Genomic DNA, 22,780 nt, shown 5'->3' with positions numbered 1-22,780 from the left:
ACTGCATGAAGCATGCCCCCCTCGTGCACATAGTGCCAGGTGTGTGTGTGTGTGTCATTGCAGCCAGGGGAGCATGCAGCCCCTGCAGGGGGAGGTCGTTGCAGCCCGGGGGGTGGGGGCGGTTGCAGCCGGGCAGCCCGTGGAGCATGCAAACCCCTGCGGAGGAGGCGGGGGGAGCCTGCAGCCTCCTCCCCGCCCCGCCATGTGTTTGCACCAGGCGGCTCCTGCTCCTCCTTCCCCGAGGGCTTTGCAGGGAGCAGGACGGACTCAGGAGGCGTCACTTCCAGTGCGGGCTGCGCTGCTGTCACATCCGCCACTGGCCGCTCGGAGCCGGAGCGGGGGGAGGAGACACCGGGCAGCCCCGACCGAGGAGCCTGGAGCGTCCGGGAGCAGCGCCGCGCACCGGGCCCAGCGTGGAGGGGCCCCCCCGGGAGGAAGCGGGGGGGACGGGGGGAATGCGGGAAGCGGCGGCCGGCTCAAGCTCCTTAGCGCGCCGGCGGGCTCGGTACCGGTTCGGAGCGGGGCTCGGATCGGGCAGCAGCGGCCCGGTTCGGAGCGGGGCCCGGCACGGGCTCTGATCCCGCATCCCGCTCCCGCTCCGGAGATTGCAACGGACGAGGGACCGAGCTGCCCTGCCTAGCTGCATCCAGCCCATCCAGGCGCGGATCCAACCCCCCCCCTGCAATCCCCCCCCCGCCGGCCCCCGCTAGCAGCTGATCCCCAACTGCAGCCTGCCCGCCCGGGGCGGCCGGCCTCTGGCTCCCCCCGTGTCTCGTCTCCAGCTCCGAACTCGCTCTGCCGAGCAGAGCCCGCCCGAGTCGCCTGCAGGATGTGGGGGTGATTATCCCTGTTTTCTAGCGTGTTGTGCGGGGGGGGGTCAGTTGGGGTGCAGGGCCGGGGTGGGGGGGGTGGCTGTTTCTCAGCATTGACTTTTGCAAGGCCCGGGTTGCGGCCAACTTGTGTAAATCCAAATGCTCCCCGCCCCCTCCCCCCCCGTTAAGTTTGGAGTTAAACCCTGGGAGAGGGGGTGTTTCTGTTTTCTTTTAAGCAATCGATTCCCGCCCCCCCCCCCAACTGTCATCATGCGGGGTGCATGTGTGTCTGGGATATAGAGATAAATGTGGTAGAGATACTTACTTACTTGTGTTAAGTGTGTGTGTGTGTCTTTCTGCAGTATAGATGAGTGTGTGTGTCTGGTGCAGATAAGTGTGTATCTGTGCTGCATGAGTCTGTAGTATAAACAGGCGTGCAACTCTATGACACGTCTTAGTATAGAAAAACGTGTGTCTGTAGTGTAGACAAGTGTGTGTGTTTCTATCTTGCATGTCTGTAGAATAGGCAGGTGTGGGTGTGAGCCTGTAGTGTAGATGTGTGTGTGTGTGTGTCTATCTTGCATGAGTCTGTAGTGTGCATAGCAGTGTGTGTCTATAATACAGGTAACTGGGTATGTGATCATGCACTCTGATGTTGTCTAGTGCGTGTGTCTGTGAAACACAAATGTACGTTAGCGTTTGTGTGTGCATCTCTACAGTATGTGCCTATTGCATGTGGTACATTTGTATACATGTGTCTGATAAAGCAGTGTATGTGTGTGCTGCAGACAGGCCATGCAGCGTGTGTCACAGACACGGTGCGTCACGTTTGTGTTACAGACACGTGTACAGGTGTGATTTTCTATGTGGTGTGTCTCTGTAATGTACCATTTCTATAGCGGGAAACCTGTTCTGCACAGGAGCTGCACAAAGCGAAAATATCACAGCAGGAGGAAAGAATGAAATGGGAAGAAGTGAGCGGCTGAGCCTGCAACTATTGTTTTGGGGGGCTGCGGAGGGAGCCATCAGCTTGTGTTAGGAGGTGGGGGGGAGGATGCATCAGAGGCCCAATCCTGCTCTTGTTTACAGTGGCCTAAATCCAGAGGCACGCCGTTGGCTTCAGCACAGCTGCTCAGGATTTACACTGGGGTGAGATCAGAATTTGGCCCCGAATGTAAACCAAGCCCCAAGATGGAGGGTGTTTCTGGATCCAGTTATTCAGGATGGAAATATTTCCATCCAAGCCCTCCGTTTCACACTGAATTGCACAGGCCTTTCTCTCCCTTCACCCTTTCCTCCTCTCTCCCAGCCTGGCGGAAGCAGCGGGAGTGGAATTCCTCTAGTTTAACATTCCTCAGTCTGGAGGCCTGCCCAAACTTGCAGAAAACACTTGTTTGTATGTGAGCGTGAAGTTCTGTCTCCTGGCCCTGCGCATGTGCGGCAGAATTCCCGCCGGTGTGTGGGGCATTGTGTAATTTCTGGAGTGGATGTGGGGCCGCGGGTGCAACGGTAGCACCTGCAACGTGCTAGGTGCTGCCTGCCGATAGCCCCGTGTTTGGCGACCTGAGCTGCGTGGGTGGGTGCAGGGAATCCGTCAATCAGATTGCAGGATCAGGCCAGGGTGGGCATTGTGTGTTGTGTTGTGTGGGGGTTTGAGGGGCAGCAGGTGTGGTGCCATGTGTGTTGATGATCAGCGTGCATTGGGCAGAGTGTGGCTTCGTTAGGGCCTTTTTGGTGAGTGGTATGGGTTGCATGTGGTTGTTAAGTCTGTATGAATGCAGGTGTGGTTTTCAGAGAGGGTGTATGTGTGTTGTGTGGGTGTACTGTGTGGTTTCTAGTGACTAGTGTATGTTGCGTGGGTGGCTTGTGTGTTGTTTTCGGTGAGGGGAGTGTATTGTGCAGGTGTGTTTTTTGTCTTTTTTGGTGAGAGAACGTGTTGTGTTTTGTGCAGTTTGGGGTGAGTGGTGTATATTGTGTGTGTGTATTGTGTAGGTATAAAGAATGTGTTTTTGGTGAGGTGATGGGTATCATATGTTTTTCAGTAAGGGGTGCATATTGTGTGTGTGTGTGGTGTGATTTCTGGGGGAGGGGTGTTTTGTGTGCTTGAGTTGTGTGCGTTTTTCTGGGGAGGGGTGTGTATTGTGCGGTTGTGTAGCTTTCAGAGCATGGACAGGGGTACTATTTTTGCTCTGTTGTGCTGCATGTGGTTTCTCACCAAGCCTTTCCCCCATCCCCTTTCCGACCCAGGGTGTTGCCGACAGGTGTGGACGGACAGAGGGTGGCCAACCCTCCTTCGACGGGCGCCACGGTGTGCAGGAGACGCCTGGCGTGTTGGTTCTGACGGCCGCCGTGGCGAGAGGACATTGAAAGGACACTGTTGCCAGCCCGGATCTGCTGATTTTTTGTTTTTTAAAAGATTTTGTTTAAATCGACCTTTGGTGCTGACGACGGCGCCATGAACGGGCTGTCGGTGAGCGAGCTCTGCTGCCTTTTCTGCTGCCCGCCATGCCCCGGCCGCATAGCAGCCAAACTGGCCTTTCTTCCCCCGGAGCCTACTTACGCCATTCTCCCTGAGCCGGAGCCCACGGGCAGCACCAGCACCAGTTCCCTAAGAGGCGGCACCGCGGGGCGATGGAAGCTGCATTTGACGGACCGGGCAGATTTCCAGTACGCCCAGCGCGAGCTGGACACCATCGAGGTGTTTCTAACCAAGAGCGGCCGAGGGAACCGGGTCAGCTGCATGTATATCCGGTGTGTGCCCGGCGCCAGGTGAGTAGCAAGCTGCAAACGGGTCTGGGATGTGAACCCTCTCTGCAGAGCAGGGCCCGACCGCAGGTGTTGGTTGCTACTGGGGGCAGGATTCCCAACTCAATTGGACCAAGGGTTTGATCCTATGCCGCAAATCCTCTGTCCGTGACACCTTGACAAGCCAGAGCCTGGTAGGCAGCGTGCCGTCCTGCCCCTGTGCGGCTCCGACACAGCCTCGCTTCCTGACCTGCAGCGACCCTGTGCCAAATCTGGCACCGGCCCAAGGGAGATGCCCTGTCACATGCAAATGCTCCCTGGAGGCTTGGCTGGCAAAACCTGTTTTGCTCTTAACTTGACTTGGGGATGGAATTAAACAAGAAGGTCAAAGGGGAGGGAGGTGGTAAAGGCACAGGGCTTGGAGCACAGACTCCTGGGTTCCCTTCCCAGCCCTGCTGCTGACCCGGACTCCTGGGTTCCCTTCCCAGCCCCTGCCCCTGACCTTGGGCAAGTTGCTTCCCCTTCTCTGTAACTCAGTTTCCCCCTCCTGTAGAATGGGGGGAAATAGCACTATCCCAGGGCGTAGGGTGTGATGCTTAATTAGCTGCTAGTTATGAAGTTCTTTGAGATCCTCCGACGGATGCGGCTGGCAAAGGGCAGAGGGTTATTGAAGAATAATGGCGAGGCTGGATACAGGCGAGTGGGTGAGTGAGGCCATGCTGGGGGTGTCCAAGCTGCTGTGGGGTGCCTGCCCCTTTGCCGGAGACATTCACAGCTCGCATGGACAACATGCTGCCTGGGAGCCCTGGCTGGGGTGTCCCAGGCTCACAAGGGGGGGCTGCCGGGCGAGGCTTTGCCCACCCTTGATTGGCTGATATTCCCACACGTGTGTTGGTACCTTGGTGCAGGTGGCCGAGGTGGGGGCAGGGGAGGGGTGGCATGAGTGGCTGCTTTATTTTTGGACTGTGGACTAGCCCTCGCGCCTTCCTCTGTCCCCGCCCCCAACCCATCCCCCTCCCCCCGCGTTAGCATGCTGGGCTCGTTAGCTGAGTCCAGGGGTTCTAAGCCTTGACTCTCACCTGGAACCCCAGCCGCTCTCCTGAACTAGGAGTGCCAGTGGAATTGCATCCCCTCCCCACAGATCACCGTCCCCCTCACCCTGTGATTTACCAGACCCCACACCCACTCAGACGTCTGTGCTGGTGTGTCTACCCGCCCCCCTTCTGGCCCTGCTTCCGGAGAGGGCATCAGTCCACGAACTGCTCAGGTTTCAAGGTTCCCATTGAAAGTGCACGTCCCTGATCCAGCTATCACGTCTCCCTCCCCCCCATGCTGCCCCACTCCTTCATGCTGCCTTCGGTGTGCCTGGATCTGGCCTTGATAAACCAAAGCAGGGTCCCTCGGAGGTGCTGAGCTGGGAGCAGAGCTTCTGTGCTGAGATGGGCATCTCTGCTGGCAGCCGGGCGCATATAAATATCTAATGAGCCCCACAGAATGTCATTATCCATTAACCCCTACCCTCTCCAGACCCGCCTACGCCCCACAGACACCGCACAGCCTTTCCCTAGCCTGGGTGAAGGGCTGGGGCCGCCTTCTCCAAGCAGGCGGCTCTATTCGGTACCTCTGGATATGTGGGGGTGGGTCTCAGGCCTGTGGCTGGCTGGCATCCACAAAGCAAAGGCCCCTGTTGGGTTCCTTTGCCGACCGTGCAGCCCTGAGGCCAAGGACAGACCGGGCTGGGATACCATTGGTGGGGTGGGGTGTGAATGTCCTGTGCAGAGGGGCAATTGGTCTCCAGGGCTGCTGATTGCACGTCACGTTTGTTTCAGCCAGTGCTTCCCCACCCATTCTGTCTGCAGGTTCCTCTCCTGCTTAGCCAGGATCCCCCTCCCATGCAGCAATACGGGGCAGGCAGGGGGATTTGCGGCCCTCAGAATGAGAACTCACGACTCTAAAACATTAGGCATTTTATTTCTAAATAGGAAAAAAACAAGACAAAAACAGAAGAGATTTAAAGGCACAAATGTGATATATTTATTTCCTACTTCGCCCCTTCTGTTTGTTCTGGGATCATAGATTCAAGGCCATTTGAATTCAAGGATTTGTTCTGGGATCATAGATTCTAGTCTGACTGCCTGTATATCACAGGCCAGAGAACTGCCCCAAAATAATTCCGAGCGGCTCTCGTAGAAAAATATCCAATCTTGATTTGAAAACTGTCAGTGATGGAGAACCCACCACGACTCTTGGTAAATTGTTCCGCTGGTTAATGACTCTCTCAGTGAAACATGTCTGCCTTATTTGCAGTCTGAATTTGTCTAGCTTCAACTTCTAGCCATTGGATCGTGTTGGACCTTTCTCTGTAGACTGAAGAGCCCATTATTAAATGTTGGTTCCCCGTGAACATCCTCATAACACGTAGAGACCTAGATCTTCGTTGTCAGCCCACCTTGCAGGGCAGAGTAGTCCTGAGATGGAGGGTGTCTCAAATACTTAACCAACCTTCTGCATGCCCAGGCTAGCAACTGTTTGTGATGGGCAAGTGAAATATCATTTGTTCCCCACCCACCCCCGTGATTCTGTGCTATTTAGGTTCTTATTCCTTGCCCGTCACTGTGGTATCTGAGCGCCTTGCTCCTCATCACGGAGAGTGTTTATTATGCGTATTACGCAGTAGCATTGAGAGGCACTGTTGTTCCAGATGCTGTCGATTTTGTGCCTGGGCTGGTGTTGCCCTCAGTCTTATCCAAGGGTCCATGCTGCCCCATGTACGGTGGAGTGGGACTTGTCTGGCCCACCCCGTAATCTCCAGGAATTTGAGGCAGCTCCCAACACCCTGCATTGACAGCTGGGGAAGGGCCGACCAGGGAGTGGCATCAAGGCCTCCTCAGGCTGTCTGTGCGCTGTCCTGGAGGCTGTTGTTTATCCTGCCTGCGGTTGGGGTGTGGCTGAGCTTGGGGTGCGTGATAGGAAAGGAACCAGCAGCTGCTGCTTAAGTGCTCTGCACAGCCGGGAGGTTTCCTCCTCGCAGCTGCCTTTGGAATCCCTGCATCGCGGCCTTCATTCCTTACGTCGGACGTGCGTCATGATGCCTGTGGCTGGGCCACGTTGGGCACCAGGTCTCTAAAGCTGGGTCGCTCTTTGGATGGAAGAGCTCCCGAGGTCAGTAATTCAGCAGGGAGCGCTTCCCCCTCAGGGTAGTGGTGCCTCATTCTGTGTGGGTGGATATTAAAGCTGGCTCCTTGTCCTGGTTGAATCCCTGCTGCTTCTGAAGCGGATCCGTCCTGCCAGGTATTCCATAATTCCTGTCCTAAATGATGCTGTAGTGTTCCAGGACAGGGTTAAACAGCTGCCCTTTTCCCACTCCAGAGGCGGATGCCTCTTAGTGGCAGGTGAAGTCAAGGCCCCTTACCGGTGTACACTTCCCGCTTGTATGCGTTTGTGAAAGGCCCGGACAGGGTTAACAGCATGAGACTAAGGCCACGTCTACCCTACAGGTGCTGCAGCTGAGCCGCTGTCGCACTGTAGTGTAGATGCTTCCTACATCAATGGAAAAGGGTTTTCCGTCACTGTAGTTAACTCGTCTCTCCGAGCGGCAGTAGCTTGGTTGACGGAAAAATTCTTCGAGCAGCGTCCCTTTGGGTGCTCCGTTTCAGGAGCGCACGTGCCTCTCAAGCCCTTGGTCGGCAGTTTTTCCACTGGCAATGTCGGTTTGGGCTGTGCATGTGGACTTTGCCTCCTCGTGCCGAATGTCAAGGGATGGGCCTGGAGGTGGATTGCTACAACATTGGGCTATATTGTCCATTTTACGTCCATACCATTCTCTTCTTTCACCTTTTCCCCATCCCTCTTCAGGGACTCCTCTGAGCTTGTATTAAGATAGGAGGTGAACTCACCCCTCTAGTTAGGTGCAGTAGAATCATTTCCTCGCCATCACAGGGGAGTGTTTTGATTGAAGTGTTTCTTCATACCAAAGAACGACAGAGCGTGGAGACAGATCTTAGATCTAAGACTTCTAAACAATTTCGTAAAGCCTCAAAAGTTCAGAATGGTGACTCTGGCAGCTATAATTCTTTTACTGGAGGAGGGAGATTAGTTTTCAGCCCTTGACCTTCAAGATGCCTATTTCCATAGAACGATACACCCCATTGCAGAGAAAATATCTGTGATTCACTGTAGGCCAGGATAATTTTCAATACCGAGTGCTTCTCTTCGGTCTCTCCTCGTCCTTGGCACCAAGGGTCTTCTCCAAGGTCCTGGCAGTAGTGGCTGCTGATCTCCGACAGGAGGCAATCCTGGATTATCTGCTGGATCTGAAGAAATTGGGGTTATCAGTTAATTTGGCTGCAATATCAGCCTTTCATCCAAATTTAGAGGGGTTTGCCATATTGGTTCATCCTGTATCGTCTAGGTTTTATAAGGGTTTGGGCGGGGGATCTCTACCCGCAGACTAGGGACCCCACCCCGGCCTGAGACCTCAACCTGGTACTCAGTTACCTTATGAAACATTCATTTGAAAATATGACAGCCTTTTCTCTACTCCATTTATCTATGAAGACAGCCTTTTTAGCAGCCATCACAATGCCCGTAGAGTTGGGGAGATTGGTGCTTTGATGGCGGATCTCCCTTTTACAAGGATAAGGTTTCTTTACACCCACGTCCTACGTTCTTACCTAAGGTTCTCTCGGAGTTCCACCTTAACCGGTCTATTCATCTGCCCTTGTTTTTCCTGGAGCCACGTACCTCTGCCGGAGTCCTGTTTTCATTCCCTGGATGTTTGAAGAGCGCTGGCCTTCTACTTGGATGGGACCAAGCGACTTCAAAGGTCACCCAGGCTGTTCATCCCCTCTGCGGATATATCCAAGGGATCTACGATTTCTGCTCGGAGACTATCAGCATGGCTGGCTGGATGTATTGTCACCTGTTATGAGACCGCAGGTGTTCCTCCTCCTCCAAGGGCGATAGCACATTCTGCTAGGTGACAAGAAAGATCCACAGCATTGCTTAAGAACATACCGATGTCTGAGATAGATAGGGCACCATGTGGGCTTCAGTACATACATTTTTGAAGCACTGCGCCTTGATCCACACCATCAGATCTGATGTGGCTCTGGGGACAGCAGTGCTATCTTCAGTTCTGGACTCGGTTCCGAAGCTTTCTCCTGCCTCTGGGGAAACTGCTCAGATGCCCCCTGAATTGGAGCACCCCTAGGGACACTACTCGAAGAAGAAGAGGTTACTCACCTTGTGCGGTGACTGCCGTTCTTCGAGATGCATGACCCTGTTGGTGACCGTACCAAGGGTCAGACGGACCGTACCAAGGGTCAGACAGACTATCCGGACTGTGTCAAGGGTCAGACGGACCGTACCAAGAGTCAGACGGACTATCAGGACTGTGTCAAGGGTCAGACGGACCGTACCAAGGATCAGATGGACCAGCCAGACTGTACCAAGGGTCGCCTAGCTAGACTGTACCAAGGGTCAGCCAGACCATACCAAGAGAGAAGCTGGGGGAAAGGAAGGAGGGCCAGTAATTGAAGAGCTGAGTAAAGCAGAAATAGGAGGTTTTAGTGTCATCCATTTATGGCCATTTTAAGCCGTGGGAGAGGCCTGGGGTTTGATGCTGCTCTGGGAGCTGCACTCCCAGCCGAGCTGCCTCCCGCCCAGCTCCCTTCCCGTCCTGCCCTCCAGCACGGTTGGTGCCGACGGGCGGTGTATGCTCTCTGTGGCTGGCGTCAGGTCACTCTGTCTGTCTGTCGGATGCCCCCCGCCCCGCGTCCAGGCCCCCGTGCCCCAGCCCTGGATTTTGGGGTGCGTCAACTGGGATCCTGCTGCCACACGTCTGTCCTCTGGGTTTGTCTCACTGCAGGCAGCTCTGGGACCTGCCGGCGGGTGACGGAGCAGGCTGGGCGAGGGGCGCTGGGATGGGGGAAGAGAGGAGTTGATTGTCCATAAGCGGGATTTTTGCCACCAAACACTCCAGCCGAACCACGAATGCCATGAAGAGCTGATCTAAGCATTGAATGCCCGCTCTCCCCCCTCCACCCCGCGCACACACACCTTTCCCTGCAGGCTGCTGGGTTTAGCAGGCAGTTAGGGCAGGCTGGGATTGCAGGGGATTTCTTTGCCGCTAAGCAGATGAAGCTTGTTAGCACTGGTCCGGCTGCAGACGCCGCTGGCCAACCTTCTCTGCATCTGACGAAGTGGGTTGCAGCCCACGAAAGCTTATGCCTGCAGAAATTTGTTAGTCTTTAAGGTGCTACAGGACTCTTGTTGTTTGTGCTGTATACAGACTAACACGGCTACCCCTCGGGAACTTCTCTGCCTTGTAAATTTCGCCAGCTTCATAATCTCTGGCCCCATCTGGTTGCAGACGCGTTGCGCCAGGTGCTCGGTCTCTGCTCTTCTCCCTGGTGGCTGGGATCCAAGGAGCGTGTGGCTCCCTGCCTCTCCCTTCCCCCAGGCTGTGGGCTGCTCTGGAGCTGCTTTTCCCTCAGCGTGAGGCCGAGTCCTCCTCCCCCCTCCTTGCCCTGAGCCGCATTTGCACTTGGACGCTCACAGCAGGCCGATGGGGGAGGAGTGGCCCCCGTTTTACAAAGGCACCGGAAGTGGCTTGTCCGAGGTGGCGAGGCGAGTTTAGTGCTATCCACCCCACGCCTTGCAGCTCAGCACCCCTGAGCACCAAACCGAGGTCAGCACTGCCCCAGTGCAGAGAGAGACAAGGCAGGGGAGGAAATACCTCTTATTGGACCAACTTCTGTTGGTGAGAGAGACGAGCTTTTCAGCTCCACAGACCTCTTCGCCAGGGCTGAGAAAGGTCCCAGCGTCCCAGGTGGAACAGTTTGTTTAGCAGAAGTCGTTAGCATGTACTGTGTGGGACCACTCGAGGCGAAGTGGTCCGTTAACACCTCCACGGTCATAGGACATAAAGGAGGGGTTAGCTGGTTACAGATGGTTGGAATAAGCCGTAAAGCCAGTGTCTCTGTAAAGTGCGTGGTTTCTAGCGTCCAGCCAAGTTCTGTATTTAAGCTCCCCGGCTTGTCTTTTGAAGAAGTTGTGCAGGTTTCCGTTGAGGGTGGGGACTGATAGGTCAGGGACAGAGCCATCGCTTTGTGAAAAGGGCTCACTCACGGGGTGAGAGGGTGGTTTTGTCTTTCATCGTTTCCCTGTGTGAGTTCATTCGGAAGCGCAGTGACTGTCTGCTTTCACCCACATGGCTGCTATTGGGGCAGTCTGTGCACTGGATGAGGTGACCCACATGTTGTGAGAGGCATGTGCCAGGACCCATGGATCTGGAGAGGTGTGTCGTGATCATGGTAGCAGGGGAGATGTGTCTGCGGGTTTTGCATCTGTTCTGGCAGGGTCTGATGCCGCTTTGCGTTGGTGTGTCCTGCTCTGTGGGGAGCTTGCTTCTGAGGATGAGCTTGGCGAGGTCGTGTGAAGGCCAGAAGTGGGGATTCAGGAAAGATTTCTGTCCGGATGGCGTCCCCATTGAGGATGGGCTGTAATTGTTTTGATACCCCATATGGGTTCCTGTGAGGGGTGGTAGGTGACAACCGCAGTTGGGGGAGTTTATTTCTGTACTGAAGCAAGTTCTCTTGGGGTTTTGGGTGGCCTTTTCCATGATGGGATCTGCTTCTCTGGTGGAGTGTCTGACTTTGGTGGTGGGGGTTTTGAGTGGGTTAAGGGGTAGATCCTGGATTTTCTCCTCAGTGCATATTCTGTGGTGCCTGATACCTGGCTGTGGAGAACAGCTGTCTGGGTGTGTCTGGGGTGGTTACTGGAGCTGCGAAGGCAGGTGTGGAGAGCCGTGGGTTTCGTGTCTCTGGTTGTTTGCAGGGTTCATTGTTGCAGCTGATCTTGGTGACCAGGAAGTAGATGCCAGTGTGGGAGCGGCCTAATAAAAGCTATTGCCTCACCCACCTCATCTCTGCACGGCTACAAATACAGGGCCAACAACCCGGGGGAAGAGTCACCCACTTCCCTTCCTCTACCCTGGTGCTTCTTAGCCCACACCGTGGCGTCAGGCCAGCAGGAGCTCAGCGGGGAGAGCTCCACCCAGCGACTCATCACCGCTGCCTGCAAGGCTCCCTTCAGAGCCCACACGAGGCCCGTCTTGCTTAGCTCGCACTGGCCCTAGATTAGACGCTGGCCTGTGGGGCAGTAATAATGGCTTGTGCTGCTGTTGTGTCTGTTGCCGGAGAGGGGTTGGGGGGGAGGGAAGGGGGCAGGGTCTGCTTGTGAGATGTCCCCCTGCTCTCTCCCCTCACTGCGTCTGTGCCGTGTGGGGCGCGCCGCCTCCAGCCTGTTGCCCTCCCCTCTGGGAGCATGCAGGGGGGCTATAAGAACGTCAGTTACACTGATCTGGGGGGGCCGATGTTGAGCTGGGGGTTGGTCGGGTCTGGGGGGCAGGTAATGGGGTGGGGTTAGGCTCCATTCTGCTGGGCTTATTTTTCAATCTCCTGCCCCCTCCCATCCTGTTCTCCTCCAGAACGACATTGGCACCGGGCCACCCCAGACCTCTCCTGTGGCTTCCCCACCACGCTCTTCCCTGGGCTCCCCTGCACTCCCCCGCCTCTTCCCCGGGTTCCCCCCACACCCCTTCCTGTGGCTCCCCCTGCCCTTGGCTAGCCATGAGCCCTGTGCTGGGTCTGCAAACCAGGCTGACTCCTTGGGGGGCAGGGCAGATGGCGGGATGCTGCGATGCCCAGCAATGGCCCAGGGCCGCCAGCAGCCCCTTTCTGTGCATTGACCCATGGCTCTGCCCCGTCAGGTTCACGGTGCTCTTCTCCCATGGCAACGCAGTGGACCTGGGCCAGATGAGCAGCTTCTACATCGGCCTGGGCACCCGCATCAATTGCAACATTTTCTCCTACGACTACTCGGGCTACGGCGTGAGCACAGGGAAGCCCTCGGAGAAGAATCTCTACGCCGACATCGACGCGGCCTGGCAGGCCCTGAGAACGAGGTGAGCTCCGTCCGGGGCCAGCTGGCCTCCTGAGTGGCCCCACAAGCCCAAGGCTGGAGTGGTTGGGGGTGGTGGTAAAGGGAAATGGGTATGGGAGGATTCGGCCCTCCCTGAGAGTTGCGGAGGCAGTCAATGCCTGCGGGCCCAAGGACTGCCATAACAGAGGGGCTGCAGGTCGGGATTGAGGGGATCAGCAGATCTGGGGGGAGTCCCATAGCATGGGAGCTGTGGGTCAGGTTTGAGGGCAGAGTTCAGGGCTGGAATAGGATGGGAGGGGAAGGGCTGCAGGTTTGGACACAGAGTCAGGAGATCTGAGTCCCGCTCTGTGACTTTGTGCAAGTCTCCGCTCCATGCCTCAGTTTCCCCATATGTAGAACAGGGAGAACGATATCGACCTGCCTCATAGGAGATGTGATGAGGGATGTTGCTTATTGTGGGTCAGGTGCTTTGGGAGCCTCAGATGGAAGGTCACAAGCTAAAAAAGGGCCAGGGATTATTTATGATCTGGACGACGGTCACCTCGTGGGATGGAGATCTCCTTTGAGGTGGCTGTAACGTGAGATTTCTGGGGCTTCCAGCCAGTCTGCGCTGTATCGCACAGCTTCCCAAAGGTGTGGTGAGTTCCCTGCGGTCACACAGCCAGGGAGTGCAGACATGGCGCAGGAATAACGGGAACGATAGGAGGGAACTCACCACACCTTTGTGAACCTGGAAGAAAGTTCAGGTTTCAAAGCCTGACAGTTGGGCTAAAAGTGTGTGTGGGGGGGTATTTTTGGAGGGTGGGGGGATGCGCAGAATTCTCAGCTGTCTACGGAGGAGAGACGGCCTCGTGGCTTAAACCTCAGCGAGCTAGGACTCCTGGGTTCTCTTTCTGTCTCTGCCACCGACTCAGTAGGTCATGATACAGCCCGCTTTCTGTGCCTCAGTTTCCCCATCTGTTCAGTGAGGAGGTGGAACCCAGGCTTGGGTCGATCGATGTGCATGGAGGGGTTGTGTTCCAGGATGAACCGTCCAGTGTTGCTGGGAGGTCTCCTGTCTCTATGGTAGAGTCCCACCAGGCTCCATCCTCTGGCCCTGTGACATGAAGCTGTCAGGGGACCTAACAAGGCGACGCTGGCTGTGGCTCTGCACCTCCACCAGCCAGGAGCCCTTCCTCCTCCCCCCATTCTCTAGGTCACCTTAGATCCTCTCCAGAGTGAAAGGGGAGCTCTCCTAATCCCAGCAGCCTCCATTATATCCCTGGCCGTCAGACCACAGGGGTTGTGTGACGCTCCCTCTCCGTGCCCAAACTGCATATATAACCAGGAAAGCTGGGGACATTTTTCCACTAAAACTTTTTTTCAGCAAAAAAGGCAGCTGCAGGTTGACTGAGGCGTTTTGTGAATTAATCTTGATTGCGGCAAATTGTTTTGGTTTTAAAAAAAAAAAGCCTAAATCCCACCCCCCACCCAAAATCCAAACAAGCCGCAGGGTTTATTTCGACCAAACATTTCACCTTCGCAATTCCAAAGGACCTTGAATCCCATTGAAAAAAGGAGGGAGAAAGACTCAAGACTTTTTCATCCTTTTTTCGGCTGTGCGAGTCGCTGAAAACTTCGGAGCGTTTTGGCTTGGGGATGACCCGAAATGATTTTTTTTCCTGGCGTTTTCCGCATTTCCAGCGATCCCAAACTCCATTGCTTTCCCAGCTCTAGATCTGAGTCTGTCACAGCCCCAGCTGGGAGCTTTGGTCAAGTGGTAGCAGCCGGGTCAGGCTTTTAGCTCTTTACGTCCCCGATTTGGGTCCCGGCGTGTTGGCCGAGACGGCAGCCGTGGCTCCCAGGTGTGGTCACAGGGACATCCAGGGGTGAGCGCTGCTCATCGGGACAGCTGCCCGCCCTGAGGAGAAGGCCCAGCTGGCACAGAACGCAGCGACTTGGCGGCTCAGCATTTCAGGCTGCTGGGAACCCGTCAGCCCCGATGAGATACAGAGAGCCTGGCTCGAGGTCATTGCCTCCACGTGACGGGCCTGAGAAACGCAGCCCTCGGCGCAGGGAGAGATCATCACGTGCAGGGCGCCCTGATGCCATGGTGACGGGCATGGCATGCCGTGCTAGCTCTGCCCTGACTCCCTTTGAGGGGCTGGTGGCCCCCAGCCGGGGAGGGCTGTGTGCCGTGCTGGCCACCGGCCCTGCGGAGAATGTTGTGGGGGCAGGGAGCGCCAGGAAAGCCCCGTCGCCTGCACTGTGGAAAACAGGAAACCTTGCGGGGCCAGACGGAGCCGCTCGGAAGGGGCTGGCTGGGGAAGCTGATCGCGGGGTGGGGGCAGGGCTGAACTAATGCAAAGGGCGCTGGGGGCGGGCCGACTCCGGGGGAGCCCTAGGCACGGAGCCTTCCGCTGGGGTCGACCAGTTTGACCGTGGTGGTGCTGCCAACGTGCTGGGAGCTGGTGGGTCTCAGCTCAGCTCCCGGAGGGCGGGGAGAGATGGGGGCTTTAGCTGCCCCCTAAGCAGCCCATGCAAAGCGCGCGTGAGCGACGCTCGGTCTCCTGCAGGCAGTTTAACGAGCGGGCTCTGGAGGGCATTCCCGTCCTGCTCCCTGCGCAGGCTGACAGCTAGCCATGGGAGCGCGTGGGGAGCAGGGGTAGCTGGGTGGGGTGTCAGGGGATAAGTGGCAGAAGGAAGCATCCTGGAGAATCAACTGTGATGCATGAGCGCCAGCGCACAGGGGCAGGCCCGAATGCTTTCTCCTGCCACATGCCGATCGGCGCCAAGGGGCTCTGCGTGGCTGGGATGCTGGGGGCTGACAGGTGTGTGGGTGCCGAGGCTGGGAATCTCAGGGCTGTTCTGGAAGGTGCCCAGAAAAGGGTCTGCAGGGGAGGTTTGTGTCCTTTGTGATACGGTAGGAAGAGGGCCTGGAAGATTTGGTTGGTTCCGATTGGTTTTGTGTCTGGCGGGGGCGGCAGGTCTGGTTTAGAGGGAGGACTCCTTGGATGACTCAGAGATGTGCAGCAGGAGCTTTGAACTGGATGGGCAAGATTGCTGAAGGGAGTGACAAACCAAACAAGGGGAAAAAATAAAGCTTCAGGCCTTTTCTGCAGTCGTTAGAGGGCTCCCTGGGTGGATCCCATTTGTTGTTAGTTATATTAGAGTAGCAGCTAGACACCCCATCTGAGACCTGGGCACCATTGTGCCTGGTGCTGCACAGACAGAGTGAGACAGTCCCAGCCCCAGAGCACTCCCAATCTAGCTAGACAAGAGCGACAAAGGGTAGGAGGGGAAACTGAGGCATGGGGAAGGGATTTGCCCAAGGCCACTCAGCAGGTCAGTGGCAGCGTTGGGAACAGAAGCCAGGTCTCCTGAGTCCCATTGTGGCGCGCTACCCACTGAGCCACACTGCCCCTGCTGAGCATCCCCTGGTCTGGAGGCGGCCGTCTCTCTCTCTCTCCTCTGGCTGCCTAGCGCCTGTTCGGAGAGCAGCCTGGGCTGTCATCTGGGGAGTCACAGGCAGAGGCCAGTGTCTGCAGCGGGGGCGGCAGGAGGGAGAGGCTGAAAGCGGCGAGTCGTCGCGTCGCTCCAGTGGCGCTAGACGGTCCCAGCCCACCCAGCAGAGCCGGTGTCTGCTCTGCGGCTGTGCTCTGGGGTGAGTCATCCGGCGCCACGGGGGAGCCTTCCGGTGTGGGTGAAGGCAGGACGCGGGCTGGGCTCTGCTAAAAGAGGAGCCGCAGAGGGGGGGATGGGCAGGCAACGCCGCCTTTCCTCTCCAGGTTCAAGCCGGGCCCAGAGACAGAAATGACCAGCACCCGCCAGACGTACGGCGCACTCGCAGGCTGGGCTGTGGCCCAGGCAGGCCCCCGGTCTAGACAAGGCTCCCACCCTGGAGTGGGGCTCCCTGGCCTGGCAGTAGCCCTCTCCGGAGCGGGCGGGCGTCTGCACCGGCACCGAGAGAACTGAGGCAATTCAGTTGTATTTCACCCGGCGGGGAAGGGCTCCTTTGGTCCAAGCTCCAAACCAGGGGGAAAAGACAAAGCCCACCCTGGGCTGAAGGGGTGCGGCGGGTTGGGGGGGCTGTGGTGTGTGCTGCCCAGGCTGTGGTTAAACAGAAGCCTCCATCCCAAGGGCTGCCAACGTGGCCCCTTTCCCGAGCCCCGAACGTCGCTGGGGAAACGTACAGCTGCAGCTTCTGACGTTGCTAATTGCGCAGCAGCTGCCCGGGTCCCGCCTGCAGCCCTGCCTTCGCCCTCCCTCGTGCGGGGTGGAAGTAGGTCAGTGCCAGGCAGATAACCGGTCCTAGCCCTAAGGGGCTGGGAATCCAGAGAATCCGGCGGCCTGGAGCGGGCCAGGGGTCTGCGTGCAAAGACGGCGTTTTGCTGCAGCCAGCTGCTGGGGGCGAGAGCTGGGGAGTCTGGCCTGGGCTAGCAGGGAGGTTGTACTGGGCAATTCCAGGTGTGTTCAGGGCCTAGCCCGCCTGCTCCTGGCCTGCTGCATCCCTTGCTTAAACTGATCCTGGGCAGGTGACAGTGAGACCTGACAGCTTCTCCCAGCCAGCGAAGCCCCTGTCTCTCCTGCACCCTGCAGTCCCTCTGCTGGTGTCTGTGCTTTCCTCCTGCTCAGTGCCCTCCGCCCCCTGCTCCCTGCACTTCCCTCCACACCCCGCTTTCTGCAGCTCCCTGGGCCCATGCCCCCCACTGGAGCAGCTGTCCCCGTCCTACCCCTCTCCCTCCCCCACCCCTGGCTTTCCCTGCCAGGTGCCATGGGACCCAGAGCAGCTGCCTCTCTGGCCCAGCCCCGAGAGTCTTAGCATGGCCATGACTGGGGGGGGGAATCAGGCCGGTACAGCTTGAATCTGAGCAGGGGGAGCCAGCCACTTGTGGAAGGGGCGGGGACCGAAACCCAGAGAGGATAAACCCGTCTCCATGGCAACCTCTGCGGTGTAGGTTGGCCCAGCGAGGGGGGTGTGTGATTAAGTGTTCTCTGGGGAAGGGGCCTGGGCACTGAGCTCCATGGCAGCTGCCGGGTGAAGTGGGATCAGACTCCGAGGATGGGGGGCCCGTGTGGGATGGGAGCTGACAGTCCCCGCTCAGCACCATGAGCCCCGGTCGGTGTTTTCCCTGCAGTGGCTCTTGGGGGAGCCCTAGGGTGGCTACCTTTCTAATTCGCGAAAACCGGACACAGAGTGCTGGAGCCTGCCCCGCCCCCTGCCCCGCCCCTTCCCCGAGGCTCCGCCCCTGCCCTGCTCCTTCCCCCCGAGGCTCCGCCTCCTGCTTGTCTTTGCCCCACCATCACTCGCTGCTCTCTCCACCTCCCTCTCATTGCCAGCTGAGCACGGGTGCAGGGGGGAGGTGACTGGGGCAGGGCGGGGGAGGGACAGCTGCACTCCGGGGGCGGGGGGGGGGATGGCTGGGGCAGGATGGGGGAGCTGCCAGACTGGACACCTGGCAACCGAGGAACCCGGAGCCCCCAGCGATGCCTCCTCAGGAGGGATGGAAACTGACTGTTGCCCTCATGGCCCAGGACTCAGGCATCCAGGGTTCAAGGCCCAGCTCTGCCTGTGTGAGCAGGGACAGGGTCATGTGGTGTCCCTGGGCCCAAGCTCCCCCCTGTGACTGGGGGTTGTTACCCAGCCTTCACCCAGCTGACCTGCAGGGAGCCAGCCACCTCGGGCTGCTGTTTGCGTAGCTGCAGCCATGCCGGGGTCAAGAATGGAGGCAAAGCCCAGGAGGAGGGAACAGGGTTGGGGGTAACATGGGGGTTGGTGGGAGGGAGAAGCTGGTTGCAGTAGCTGTCCATGGTGCAGGAACCAGCTGGCACCACAGTGGGTCTTCTGCATAGCAAGAGGAAGACAGCATCTCTCAGGCTAATCTGGGGTATGGTGGGGGTTGTCTGTCTGGGTGGGTTAGGGTCTCAGCCAATGGGGTGCTATACTGGGGTCCCCGATGGGCAGGGGGGAATCCCACCACCTAATGCCCTCTGCCCGGGAACCCTCGCTGTCATGGATTCATAGGAGCCAGACCTGTTGGACCGTCTCGCCCATCTCCTGGTGGGACAGTTCCTCATTCACCATCAGTCTGTTGTGCTGGGATCTCTCTCGTCTCAATGCGCATGGGGCTGCGGGGAACTAACCCCCATGGGTTCCCTTCCTGCTCAGGTACGGGATCAGCCCGGAGAACATCATCCTGTACGGGCAGAGCATCGGCACGGTGCCCACCGTGGACCTGGCCTCGCGCTACGAGTGTGCCGCCGTGGTGCTGCATTCGCCCCTCACCTCGGGCATGAGGGTCGCCTTCCCCGACACTAAGAAGACCTACTGCTTTGACGCCTTCCCCAAGTGAGTGCCCTCCCCACACCGACCCCCAGCTGGGCGGCGAGCTTAGCCCAGGCTCCCACGGTCCAATGCTCAGGGCAGCTCCATTCTGCAACAGGCCCGTGGAAGGGTGGGGGGCAGTGCAAGAGATTGTGGGTAAAAGGTGAGCCTCACGGCCTGTTTTCTGTGTGGATGACTTGGAAGGACACCTGATTATCCCTGGGGACGCGCCCCTCGCTGCGTGGGTGCAACGGCAGGATGTGGACGAACCGTTAGAAGTGCCAGTGTTTCAAAAAAAGGGTGACCTGCCCCTTTGGAGATCCAGCCACCCCTGTAAGGATGGGGGAGGGGACACCGCTTTAATCCCACCCTCCCCTATTCTCATGCTGCCTATGCTTTTGCTGGGCCCCAAAGCCAGTCTGGGTAGCAAAGGCAGATTCTCCTTTAGAAGCGGCCACATGTCCCCCCGCATGGTGAGATCCCGGGGAGCCGGCACGATGCTGCTTTGTACCCTCAGCATTCCGCTTGCATGGGGACTGCTTTCATTTGCAGACGTTAATTGCCTCTCCCAAGCTGCCTTGCCCCCGGGGGGTGTGGGAAGCCCTTCCTGTTCCACACAGCATGAGCAGAACAGTTTGCTAAGTTCCAGCGTCATCACAGCAACAGCCGTGGGCCTGGTTAGTCCTTCAGACCCTCACGGTACACGTATGCTGCAGTAAAACAGCCGTCGCTGGCCCGGGTCTGCTGCTTCGGGCCGTGGGTTGATAAAATTGCAGAATAGATGGTTGGACTCCGGCTGGGGCCTGGGCGCTGAGACCCTGCGAGTCTCCGGCCCACGTCCGAATGTCTACTGCAATTTGATAGACTTGTGAGCCCGAGTCCGCTGAGCCAGGCCAGCCAGGGGTGTTTTATTGCCGTGTGCACATACGGTCAGTTACAGGCAAAGATCATAGAACTGCAGGGCTGAAAGGGACCGGGGAGGTCATCTAGTCCAACCCCCTGTGCTGAGCCAGGACCAAGTAAACCTACACCGTCCCTGACAGGTGTTTGTCCAAGCTGTTCTTAGAAACCTCCAGGAAGCCCCAGGGAATTGTGCCAAGAGACAAGGTGGATCCTTCATCACTGGGAATTTTTAAATGGCCGTCGGTTGCGCTCACTCTTCCCATGAGTTGTGGGAAGGTTGCAGGAAGCACTGGGGGAAATCCTCCGGCCCGTGTGCTGCAGGAGGACAGAGCAGATGACCACGCTGGGCCCTTCTGGCCTGGGAATCTAGGAGTGGACAGGGCTGGCTGGGAGCTGTCCCCCGTTTTTACTTGTAACGGGAGCGCAGCTGAGTTCGAGACGCTGGGGCTCGTCTTTGCTGCAGAAAAGCTGCGTTTGGAACGGTGGGTAGCGAAATGGGTGAAAACGGCAGCGAGGGCGCAGCAGCTCTGCCTGGGACTGGCCCGGATGCCTTGTGCTAGTTCAACCCGAGTTCAGAACATGCTTCTTTTGGGCAGCGAAGACGTACCCTGTTGGACAATAAATGTGGACCCTTCCCCCCTCCCCCGTGGCCCTTTCCATCAGCCCCTGCCCCCGCTCTCGTGGCACTCCTAGCAAGCCCATTGTTGGCTAACGCTTGTCTGTGGGACGTTAAGACAGAAGAATACGCTGCCCCTGTCATGAGGGGTTCGCAGTCTAGTTAAGAGCTGGGCGAGGAGTGTGTGCTGCACATCCTTACCTCAATTTCTCAGGCCCTCCATCCCCAACAGATTGTGGACCAGGCTGTGGGCTAGTTGGTGGCTTCCTCTCCTCCACCCCAGAGGTGGCTGCATTTCAGTGGTGGGGCCTGGGTTTCAGCCTGTTCTTGGTGGGGGGGCCTTGTGTTAGGAGGCGCTTGATGCAGGGCAGGGTTTGCTCAGAGGATTTGTGCTTCTCTCCTCCCCGCAGCATCGAGAAGGTGTCCAAGATCACGTCGCCTGTCCTCATCATCCACGGCACAGAAGACGAGGTCATCGACTTCTCGCATGGCCTGGCGCTGTACGAGCGCTGCCCCAAGGCCGTGGAGCCCCTGTGGGTGGAAGGCGCGGGTCACAATGACATTGAACTGTACAGCCAGTACCTCGAGCGCCTGCGGAAGTTCATCTCTCAGGAGCTGACCAGCCAGCGCAACTGAGCCTCCGCCGCCACCCCTGATTCTGACCCAGGCAGGGATCGGGCCGTGTGGCCTCCTGTCCCGGCAGGTCTAATGAACCTGGGCTGCCTCAACCCCTGCCCACGCTGAGGCTGGGGAGGTGGAGGGACGTGGCAAGTCCTCAAACATACACGGTGCTCCCGGCTCAGCTTCCCGTCCCAGCCAGGCTCTACAGATGAGACATGATCAGTGGATGCCATTTCAACTGGGGCGTCCCCAACTAGAGGAACACCCCCCCGCCCCCCACCCGGTCTTCCCCAGGAGGTGGGGAGAAGACCGGCTCCACCTTCCCGACTTTTGCTCTGAGGCCACTTTTGTGTTGTCTCTGGAGCTTGCTGTGGGTTCTTCTGTCCGTCCCGTCCGTGCCCCCCCCGGGTCCGACTGGGAATCGCCAAGAGCTCGGGGGCCAGTGACCCCTTAGTTCTTTTCCTGTGCTGCAGCTGTTCTGACGCTAGCAATGAGATGTGTCTTGGAGCGCTGGCCAGGTCGGGGGGGAATTCTCAGCAAACCCCAGCCTTTCCCTGTCAGGGATCTGATCACTGCATGATACACCCCCCGCCTTCTGCCTTACCGCCTCGGTCAGTCGCATCAGAATGGAGGAGCGGGGCTCTCTGGCCCTTAGCAAAGTTTCCCTTGGCTCGAACAGCAGAGAGGAAGAGGAGGGCAAGGATGGAGGGGACCGAGTGGCATTTGATCTGGCTGGGCAAAGGCACCCAACGAGCAGCCCGCGCTCTCTGAAAGGTGTCGGGCAAGTGCGGTTCGGAGACGCACTGTCCCTGATCTCTGGCGTCTTTCCTGTTTTTTTTTCTTTCCGGAGGACACCCCTGTAAGTGGGGGACCTCCTTTAATTACTCCAAATAGCTGCAGACAGACAAGTCCCTTGATTCAGGCTGGAAGGAAGAAAAGAATAAAGATTTAAGATGTCAAATTTTACAGGAAATCTCACCAATCGCCCACTTGGGGCTTATTTACACCTTTGGGGACCCCTGACTGGGTAGTTTTAGGCTCAGCATGGGGGGATTTATGGCACTTCACACAGTGCTGTTGTGCTGCACCAGCGGCCTGATTTCCCCTTTCCTCCAGGCCTGCGTGTATGGCATGAGTTCACCAGCAGGGGCATCCATCTGTGGCCGCCCCTTCCCCCATCATGACCCCCTCTCGGAGGTGGATGGAAACATTACGGCCCAGGCGCCTTCCCAGGGGCACCTCCTCTGCTGGGGGCAGCCTCCTTTGCCAGCCCCATTCTGGGCTGTGGTGCCAGGGCTAGGGGGCACAGGAGCTTTGTGCCACTGCTGCGCCCTCCAGATTCTGGGGACTAAAACTGCCCCCAGGATAAGTCAGAGCAGCCCCTGGTCGAGGTCTCTAGCTGTCTGTGCTCCTGTCTCGGGCTCCCATCCCTGCAGAATCTGAGTCTCTCCCAAACATGTGCTTACTTACCCTCATAACCCCCCTGGGAGGCAGGGCAGGGTTCTTATCCCCATTATACAGAGGGGAAACTGAGGCAGCAAGCAACTATGGCTCAGGTCCTCAAAGGTATTTAGGCTCCACTGATTTCAGTGGGTTAGGCACCCAGAGTGTCTCCCTGCAGATCCCCCGGGGAGTGTGTAGCAGAGCAGGGAAATGAATCCAGGTCTTTGGCTTGCGCCTCAGCTGCTGGATCCGCCGGATGGGCCAGGCCAGAATCCCTCTGATGCCACGTGCTGTGGGCCTGACCCTGTGTCTTGTGAAGCAGGCAGCATGTGGCTGCTTACGGCAGCTCTGCTGGGCACGTGCTAGGGGGAATTCAGCGCCAGAGAGTTG

At 57.7% G+C, this 22,780-nt stretch overlaps 1 protein-coding gene across 2 annotated transcripts; it reads left to right on the top strand.

The window, feature by feature from the left end:
• The first annotated feature begins 268 nt into the window (after positions 1-268).
• Positions 269-22,442, top strand: ABHD17A (abhydrolase domain containing 17A, depalmitoylase). 2 transcript variants are annotated; one of them, XM_067557617.1, is made up of 5 exons: positions 269-837; positions 3,060-3,581; positions 12,331-12,525; positions 18,652-18,831; positions 20,737-22,442. In XM_067557617.1, the coding sequence occupies exons 2-5, from the start codon at positions 3,268-3,270 to the stop codon at positions 20,960-20,962; spliced, it is 915 nt and encodes a 304-aa protein (XP_067413718.1). In that variant the 5' UTR covers positions 269-837; positions 3,060-3,267; the 3' UTR covers positions 20,963-22,442. The 2 variants fall into 2 exon arrangements, with proteins under 2 accessions (XP_067413718.1, XP_067413708.1); XM_067557607.1 differs by lacking the exon at positions 20,737-22,442 and adding an exon at positions 19,851-20,439.
• The last annotated feature ends 338 nt before the right edge of the window (positions 22,443-22,780 follow it).

Source organism: Emydura macquarii, unplaced genomic scaffold (genome assembly GCF_026122565.2).
Source record: "Emydura macquarii macquarii isolate MOO-44397 ecotype Brisbane River unplaced genomic scaffold, CSIRO-AGI_Emac_v2 contig_306, whole genome shotgun sequence".
Taxonomy (NCBI): domain Eukaryota; kingdom Metazoa; phylum Chordata; order Testudines; family Chelidae; genus Emydura; species Emydura macquarii.
Note: the sequence above shows the minus strand (reverse complement) of the source record. Positions and strands in the feature narration are given on the sequence as shown.

What these genes read in the sequence shown, in the direction of transcription:
- ABHD17A (XM_067557607.1), top strand. Translation starts at nt 3,268, where the DNA reads ATGAACGGGCTGTCGGTGAGCGAGCTCTGCTGCCTTTTCTGCTGCCCG. An exon ending in CGGTGTGTGCCCGGCGCCAG is followed by an intron (nt 3,582 to 12,330) that starts GTGAGTAGCAAG and finishes CTGCCCCGTCAG; the next exon opens with GTTCACGGTGCTCTTCTCCC. An exon ending in TGGCAGGCCCTGAGAACGAG is followed by an intron (nt 12,526 to 18,651) that starts GTGAGCTCCGTC and finishes CTTCCTGCTCAG; the next exon opens with GTACGGGATCAGCCCGGAGA.